Source organism: Carcharhinus amblyrhynchos, chromosome 13 (genome assembly GCF_965287045.1).
Source record: "Carcharhinus amblyrhynchos chromosome 13, sCarAmb.v2.hapA, whole genome shotgun sequence".
In the NCBI taxonomy this organism is placed as follows: domain Eukaryota; kingdom Metazoa; phylum Chordata; class Chondrichthyes; order Carcharhiniformes; family Carcharhinidae; genus Carcharhinus; species Carcharhinus amblyrhynchos.
Genome location: NC_137336.1, coordinates 7,275,242 through 7,284,792, shown reverse-complemented (window position 1 = coordinate 7,284,792; position 9,551 = coordinate 7,275,242). Strand labels below are relative to the sequence as shown.

At 44.4% G+C, this 9,551-nt stretch overlaps 1 protein-coding gene across 1 annotated transcript in view; it reads left to right on the top strand.

Annotated features, from left to right (window-relative positions):
• Positions 1–957: 957 nt before the first annotated feature.
• LOC145351433 (protocadherin-10-like) overlaps positions 958–9,551 on the top strand; it is a 178,374-nt gene continuing 169,780 nt past the window's right edge. The window contains exon 1 of the mRNA XM_080201024.1: positions 958–3,465. Within this exon, the coding sequence (XP_080057150.1) occupies positions 958–3,465 (2,508 nt within the window). The remainder of the gene's footprint in view (positions 3,466–9,551) is intronic.

The following is a 9,551-nucleotide window of genomic DNA, read 5'->3' as shown; positions in this document are numbered from 1 at the left end:
GCAGAATTTATAATCCAAACTAAAGCGACGTCTCTCAAGAGAAATAAAAACGGGGAATTTCTCCGGCAGAATACAGTGAGTGGGAGATAATGATATAATACAAATGTGAGCAATCAGACCCAATCTTTTCCTGGCGTTACTGGCGGGAGGTTATTCCATTATCTCATTCAGACCCGGAATGAGAGTGTCATTACACACAACTTGCATCCAAAGGAACTAGCGTAGTAAGTTGATTCAAATAATATATGTAGCGAAATAGGTAAAATAATGGGCAAACACAGAAGAGACAAATCTACTGCGGATCTTGCCTTAGGGTTCGGGAAGTGTGTCTGTCAGAGAGTACCCAGTCAGTTTCACATTGCTGTTTCCGCAACACAAACTAATTGCTTAGTTTTCTTCCATTGCAACGGTGAGAAGATAACACTTTATCGGATATAAAGCACCTGCGGGATATCTGGAGATGGTGAGCGGCTCTGTATGAAGATAACTCGCTTGCTTTGATTTTGCAATGTGCTTTGAAATGTACATTTGGGAAAAGCGCGGATCCTCCTCGCTTGTAAAGCGGCATTGGAAGATGCTGTTGCGGTTATCAAAGGGTTAATTTAATCCTGCCGGAGTCCTCCAATGAGGTGATGAAGTGGAGCTGGAGATCGGTTACATCAAACTGCACTCCCGCCTTTTCACCGGATACAGTGGAAATTCAGAGGCAGCACTCGGCTGTGTGGATGTGGATTAAGCAATGGCTAAAAGCCGGGAGTAAGGAGCAGGCTGCTCTGGTGAGACTCTGTTTTGTCTCAGCATGTCTGCAGCTTTTCTTACCGAAAGGATCAATGTGCGTCTTTACGCATATCGTTTGCTAACTCTCCACTGAAACAATGGCCAGTTATCTGTTTTCCCGTGACTCCTAATGCTGAACATAAGAAGAACTTGGGATCCGTACGAGGTATTTCCGTGGAAATGGCGAGTTCTCAAAGAAGTACCTGGCTAAGATGGCAAGTGCTCGCCCTTGTTATATCGACTTGCGTTTGGGATCTTATCACCGGGCAAATTCGCTACTCGATTCCCGAAGAATTGAAACATGGGGCTTTTGTTGGGAATATCGCCGACGATTTGGGATTGGATGTCAGGGAACTGTCCGCTCGCAGGTTTCGCATCGTCCCGGGTCCCAACACGCAGTATCTGGAGGTGAATCTGGAGAACGGGGTGTTGTTTGTGAATGAGAAGATGGACAGGGAGCAGTTGTGTGATCTCAGCTCCGGCTGCTTCCTGCACTTGGAGATTGTGATTGAAAACCCACTCGAGCTCTACCGGGTGGAAGTGGAGATACTGGATGTGAATGACAATTCTCCCGGTTTCCCGTGGCGGGAGTTTCGCCTGGAGATCGCCGAGTCGGTGGCTCTGGGGGCGCGTTTCCCACTTGAGAACGCGTATGACCCAGATGTGGGCACCAATTCCCTGCAAGGCTACCGGCTCAGCCCCAACCAGTATTTCACGCTGGAGGTGCAGACTCGCAGCGAGCGCAACCGCTTCCCGGTGTTGGTGTTGGAGAGGTCCCTGGACCGGGAGAATCAGGCTGTTCATCAGATGGTCCTGACAGCCCTGGACGGTGGGGTCCCGGAGAGATCGGGCACCGCTCTGGTCATCGTTACGGTGCTGGATGTGAATGACAATGCCCCAGTTTTCGATCAGGCGGTCTACACTGTCTGCCTGGTGGAAAACGCCCCCAGGAACACGTTAGTGATCAAACTTAACGCCACCGATTTGGACCAGGGCTCCTATGGAGAGGTGGCTTATTCCTTCAGTAACCATGCGCCGGCCAGACTGCGCCAACTCTTCCGGGTAGAGTCCCAAACTGGCGAGATTCGGGTCCAAGGGGTGGTAGATTATGAAGAAGCCAGTGTCTATGAGATTTATGTCCAGGCTAAGGACAGAGGACTCTACACAGCGGCTGTACACTGCACGGTGGTGGTGGAAATCATTGATGTGAATGACAATGCGCCCGAGGTGATCCTGACCTCAGTATCCAGCCCCGTCCGGGAGGACGCCTCACCGGGGACTGTGATCGCCCTGATCAGTGTGACCGACCGGGATTCCGGGGAAAACGGCAGGACCAGCTGCCACATCCCGGCCAACCTCCCCTTCAAACTCCAATCCTCTTTCAAGAACTATTACACTCTGGTGACCACCGAGCGGCTGGACCGGGAGAGTGTCCTGGAGTACAACCTCACTCTCACTGTCATCGACTCGGGTTCCCCTCCCCTCTCCACCCTCAGAAACATCCTGGTGCAGGTCTCCGATGTGAACGACAACGCGCCGCGTTTTGCCCATCCGTCCTACACGGTTTATCTAATGGAGAATAACGCGCCCGGGGCGTCTATCTGCTCGGTGTCCGCCCTGGACCCAGATGTTGAGCAGAATGCCTATGTGTCCTACTGTATCCTGGAGAGTAAGATCAGGGGCACTCCGATCTCCACTTACGTTTCCATCAATTTGAACACGGGCAATCTCTACGCGCTGCGCTCTTTCGACTATGAGCAGCTGAAGAGTTTCCAGGTTTTGGTTCAAGCTCAGGACGCGGGCTTCCCTTCTCTCCACAACAATGTGACCGTCAATGTGATCATCCTGGATCAGAACGACAATGCCCCCGAGATCGTGTCCCCGCTGCCCTACAATGGCTCGGCCGAGATGGTGCCTCGATCCGCCCAGCCCGGCTCGGTGGTGGCCAAAATCTCGGCAGTGGACGCTGATTCCGGCCAGAACTCGCGGCTCTCCTACCAGCTCTACCAGGCCACCGACCCGGCTCTGTTCAGCATCGGCCCCTTCAGCGGGGAGATCCGGACCAGCCGCCACTTCCAGGAGCACGATGCTCCCAAGCAGAGGCTGGTGGTCCATGTTACCGACAACGGGAAGCCACCGCTTTCCTCCTCGGTCACCATCAACGTGCTAATCGTGGACAGTGTTCCGGAGATCTTCTCCGACTTGACGGAGAGGCCCCAGAACATTGAGTACTTCTCCGACTTCAACCTCTATTTAATCGTCTCCTTAGGCTCCGTCTCCTTCGTCTTTCTGGTGGCCATCGTAGCTCTAGTCTCCATCAAGTGTCACAAGGACAGACACGGCACCCTGGGCCACCGCTGTCCCCTCTCCAGCTGTTGCTCCCACGCCAGCTGTTGCCTCCGGAGGAAGCAGCCGGGGGACGTGCTCAACAACTCGCACACAAACTTCCAGCTGCCGCCCAGTGTCAAAGCCCCGCCGAGCTGCATGGAGGTGGGCGGCAGCGGCTCCCTCTCCCGAACGTACTGCTACAAGGTGTGCCTGAGTCCCGAATCGGCCAAAACCGACTTAATGTTTCTCAAACCGTACAGCCCAACTCCAGCCGCCGGCAATAACGTGAAGCCTGCCAACCCCTACGTGACTGGGTGGAGAAGGCAGGTATCAGATGGGGCAAATCTTGGATCAAGTGAGGTGAGTGGTGGCAAATGTCATCAAGCATTGAATTCACACTTGAAGACATTGGCCACTAATTAAACTTTCAGTTCAACATTTGAACTGTGGATTAGTTCACCTTATGGTTTATTAAATAACCGCCTATATTGCAAGGCGTTTAGGGATAGAGTTGTTACTGTTCTTTGAGGAATCGACCCGTCTAACAACTGGGAGTTACCGCTGGCTCCAATTTAGAGGCGCTCGCTAAAAGGGGAGATCATTGATTGAATTGTGTGATTAGTAGACCACAGAGCGCAGTAAACGGGTGATTGTCACATCTGGAATGATCCATAACCTGTGATTTATCTTTTTCACAGGTTTCAGGTCTCCATGGTGCGTTGTTCATTCCTTGAACAGGAATTAATGAAGAGGTCCATTCTTACGCAATTTTCCCAGTGTAGTGCAGGATATCGCGCTCAGAGACTTATAACAGTGAATTCAAAGTCCTCTATCCGAAAATTATTTCCAGCGTGGATAAAAGCTGCGTCTAGACTACCTACAATAAATTAGCATGTCAGGGACACTGGGTATAAGAAGCCCAGAGCAAATCTGATAAACAGTATTTAATTAACTGCATCAAAGGGAACAGTCCTGTACAGAACCCCTTTGAACTGCTTTGATAACTTGCAGCAAAAAAATGTTTTAAGCAGATTGATAAAACAGCTTCGCAATAAAATGATCAGAATTGCTTAAGATCAGCATGATAAATGCAAACTATTTTAATCACTGGCGTTCAAATAACACCACTACAGCCCTTGAGGTGGCGTGGAATTAGATTCATCTTAACTCTTTGAAGGTTTGCAATTGCGATCTCAGATATTTAAGGTTTATCTCTCCCCCTCACCCACTCTACCTGCTTCAAGGTGAACTGTCAATACGAACACCCACGGCAGGTGCCATAATTATGGCTTTCGTATTATTGCGGTGAAAAATGAGATAAAAATATTTTGGTATGAGAGAGGGTTAATGTATAGAAGAGAATAACACGGTATTTCTTCACAGTTTGCCCCAGAGCTAAGGTATAAATCATCCATATGTAGTAACTTTAGAGAAAGGGCATTTCTGCCACAGATGCACACGGACTGGTAAAGGGTAAGTCGAAGCAATATGACCGTGCCTTTGATTCATGTCAGATACTGTTTCCTCACTCTCTCAGTACGCCAGCGGCGGTGTGTAAATCAAAAACTGCCCTTTTCGGCGTAGGAGCCTATTTCTATTGATTAAAGCACTCTGCCCTTCAACTATTCTTGTTATTAAAAGTCTGCAACTGCATCGTTCTCCCTTCTGTTAAATCAGGCATGTCAGTTTTTTTTTCTCGGCATTTAATTGGAACCTGGGCTTTTTTTCAAAGTGGTTAATTCTCAGATTGTTGACATTTTTCCAAAGGCTGAAATAGCCCAACTCCTTTGAATAACACAGCACATCCTTGATGTTCTTTGCAGGTGATCTACATATTAATCGCACATTCCTTGACTACTACACCGTTTTAAAGCCCAAGTGTTTACATGTATTCTTTGCAACTTGAAGAGATCACCAGGTTATCTGAAAACTGAGCTAAATTCGAGCATTGTAAATGATTTTTGCACAACGTTGAAAATGTAACTTCCAGATCCCAATCTTGCGATCGGAAATTTGCTATATTGTGTCTCTTTTTAACGCGTTGCCTTCACCTAACTTCATTTCATCAAAAAATCAGCATTTCAATTAACTTCATTACGAGTCCACCTGCAGCTGGGAGTCTATTCTTCTACACGCGATTCTTTGTAGCCCACTGCTTCGTGGGAAGGAGCTACACTGCAGAGAGACATTGGAACCAGAGCCAAGTAGCATAGTAATTTTGGAACCTGTGATGCACAGCATAAGGCAATACTCTGTTGCAATTGCACAGTGCTCTGTTAACGATTTTTTTTCATTATACAGCACAATCCCACAGTGCCAAAAGCAGTTCAATTGCCTTTTTATGCTGTGCAGTTTTATTGCATTTTCAGGTTTGGGAAATGGAGTTTCTAGGGCCAATGATCACAGTTCCTGTGGGTTACAGCGCTGTGGTTAATAATGTTATATTTGATATTTATACATTATTCAAAGGTGCTCTATATATATATATTTCTGTTATGTGGCTATAGATTAATAACTGCAGCAGTGTGCTACAATGTGTAGCAGTATAACTTGAGGTCAAATGAGTGAGAATGTTGGGAACTGGTTATTGCATATTGCATAGTTTTGATTGTCTGGCATGTCATTTTACTCAACCACCAGAGGGGAGAAAAGGAATATTCTGACTTTTGGTAATTTTTAAATTGATTTATCACCATGTTTTGCTGTTATGACTACTTTGGGTGAAGTAAGCCAGAAGTCCTGACAGTCAATATAATAAAAGTATTTTACACAACAAAATATGACCAAGTTATCAGCTATAACTGTAAGGGCAAAAACGTTCAGTCATATTTCACTCATCAGCAAAGGGATTGCAGCGGGTCCCAGTCAAAATAAATGGCAAATGAAATTCAGCGCAATGGAAAGAAGCCATTCCTTTACTCAATTAGGTGCTAAACTAACCGGGAAGGGGAGGCTGCAAGTGAGCCAGGAGGAGCAGTTTGCTCAACAAGGTTTTTTGCAAAGTAGCAATCGCTAAAAACAATCAGAATGCTGGGGATTGCAGTCAGCTTTGGTCACTGTATTACAGTTATGGCATGTAAACTGTGGAAAACAGTTCAAAGAAGGGCAAATAGGCTGACCGTTAATGTTTGAGGACTGACTATAAGTGATGATAAGCCAGAAAACCTCAGGTTCTTCAATTTTTAAGATGGATGAAAGCTGATGATATAATGGCACATAGAACCACCTGCTATGTACAGAAACAGGCCTTTCCGGTTAACAGCTCTATGACGCCGTTTACTCTTAGCAGGCGAGGCCTCCCTTCCTTTCTTTCATCATTTTGTGTGAGCAGTAACACATTTGAATGCTAGAAAATCCAATATGCACAATTTTGACAGGGGATCATGCATTGGGACATGTAGCAGCCTTCTTCTTGGTCAATCCCAATTAACTCCCATGTTTGTGATTAATGACATGTAGAGCAGTGCTTACTCAGTTAATGGTAGGGCGTTGGGGAGAGTTACAGAACAAAGAGATCTTGGGATACATATTCATAGCTTCTTGAAAGTGGAATCACAGGTGGACAGAGTGGTGAAGAGGGCATTCAGCATGCTTGGTTTCATTGGTCAGAACACTGAAGTTGTACAAGACATTGGTAAAGCCACACTTGGAGTACTGTGTACAATTCTGGTCACACTATTATAAAAAGGATATTATTAAACTAGGAAGTGTGTGGAAAAGATTTACTAGGATGCTACCAGGGCTTGATGGTTTGAGTTATAAGCAGAGGCTAGATAGACTGCGACTTTTCTCTCTGGAGCGTGGAAGGCTGAGGGGTGATCTTATAGAGGTCTATAAAGTAATGAGGAGCATAGATCAACTAGATAGTCAATATCTTTTCCCCAAGGTAAGGGAGTCTAAAACTAGAGGGCATAGGTTTAAGGGGAGAGATACAAAAGTGTTGAGCAGGGCAATTTTTTCACACAGAGGGTTGTGAGTGTCTGGAACAAGCTGCCAGAGGTAGTAGTAGAGGCAGGTACAATTTTGTTCTTTCAAAAGCATTTAGACAGTTACATGAGTAAGCTGGTATAGAGGGATATGGGCCAAAAGCGAGCAACTGGGGTTAACTTAGGGGTTTAAAAAAAAGGCAGCATGGACAAGGTGGGCCGAAGGGCCTGTTTCCATGCTGTAAACTTCTATGATTCTATATAACAAGCTGTTGTCTATCCAGTGGAATGTCAATGGGAGCTCTTACCCACCTAACCAAAAGATTGATGTGTTGCTGTCATAGTATTTTTCTGGGGTTGCAATGTAGATTGTGTTAAAAGGATGAAAATGATCTTCACATTTATGAATGGAAGATTTGAGTAAGAGATCTGTCAGACATACAGATGGAGAAGAAGGCATGTGGTTGCATGTTATGACACTCCAGAGCCATGTTTTTCAGTGGGAAGCTTGAATTCGGAGCATTGGGAGAGGGGAGGAGTGTGGGAGGAATTGGCAGTGTGAGTGAAGTGTGAAAGATGACTGCAAGAGTTAATACACCTTTGCAGATCTTGGAAACAAATACATCACAATTGGCAGACACGAGGAAAGCTGTTACTGTAAGAATACCTAACAGTTTCGTAGATGGTTTGAGTGCTCTGACCCACGCAACATTTAATCTTGAATGCATTTACAGCTGCTCCATCAAATCATTCAACCTTACAGGTCTTCGAATGCTTGCCATGCATGACAATGCTACATCATGACAAACATTTAAATTGCAATTTACACGGGAATTCCTCTCACAGTGGCATTATAAAAGAATGACAAAACAAAGACCTTGAAACAGAATCTAGTGATGTGATGCATGCTCATTTACACGTAAACATGATGAGCTGCGGGATAGGTACTTGTGTTTGTGGGACTTCCAGGTCCTCAAAGTTACTTTCTATGCTGATAGAAGGTGGTTCAGAACAAGGAGCAGACTGACATGGAAAAGATGCCTAAAACATCATTATTAACAGCAGTTGAGGAGGTTGCTGATCCCAGAGCCTAACACTGAATAGGAAGCTAGATATATCTTCCAAAGTTGAAATTATTAGCATCATTCTCTTGTGAAGTCTTTACTCACTTGCGCTCACAAAGCTTTTTTTTATTATACCAAGCATTTCACTACAGTTTAAAGGATCTCCTCATTGAGTTTAACTCAGTTTTTTTTAACATAGAAGATTTACAGCACAGAAGGATATTTTGATTTGATTTGACTTATTATTGTCACATGTATTGGTATACAGTTCCTTGCATGCCGCACAGATAAAGCGCACCATTCATAGAGTAGATAGGGGAGAAGGAAGGGAGAGGGTGCAGAATGTAGTGTTACAATCATAGCCTGCATTTTCTAACTCTTGGTCAGTAGTCAGTATGCGAAAGCATTTCAAATTAATATCCTATTTCCCCTCTAATCTTTTCATCTGTTACTATAAATCTATGCTCTCTCATTATTGATCTCCACGTTAAGGGAATAAATTCATCCCATCCCCCCACTCTATCCAGGCCCTTCATAATTTAGCATATCTCAGTTAAATCTCCTTTCAACTTCATCTGTTCTAAGAGAGAACCAGCCTATCCAAGTTTCCTCATAGTTAAAACTTGCTGTCCATGGTACCCTCTGAACTGTGATCATATCTTTTAATGTGATGACCAGAACTGTTCATTCTAGCTGTGATGTAACTAGTGTTTTATGCAGTCTAGCATAACTTCCATGCCCTTACATCTTATTGCCTTGGCTAAGAAAGGAACACATCCAGTATATTTTCTTAACTACCCTTTATCTACCTTAAAAGACCTATGAACATAAATTCTAAGCTCTCTCTATTCCTCTGCACCTCTCAGTATCTTACCATTTATTGCACATTCCTTGTTTGCTCTCCACATTACATTACATCTTGTTTTTTACATTGAATTGTTTTTACCACTTCACTGCTCACCTGATAGTCAACTGATTTGTTTCCATAGTTCAAAACTTCCTCACAATTGACCACAGAACAATCTACAAATTTCTTAATTACTCATTATATATTTAAGTCTCAATCATTGGTTATACTATAAAAAACCATTATCTCCAATCTAAGGCCTGTAGAACCCTATTGGAATCCTTCAGCCACAAACTCCCAGATCAACTACTGCCTTTAGTTTCTGTTACTGAGAACACTTTGAATTTAGCTTGCCATTTATCTTTGAGCCCTCTTGTTTTTTAATTGCCTGATATGTCCACCAAGTGGGACCCTGTCACAAGCCAAGCTAAAATCCATGTAGACTACTTCAAATATGCTATCTTCATCGAATCTTCTTGTTACTCCTCAAATAATTCAATGAAATGAGTTAGCCATGGCCTTCCCTTAAAAAAATCCATGTTCTCTGTACTTAATTAATCTGTGTTTTTAAAAAATTACAGCTTAAAATGTCTTTCTGAAGTTTTTCCA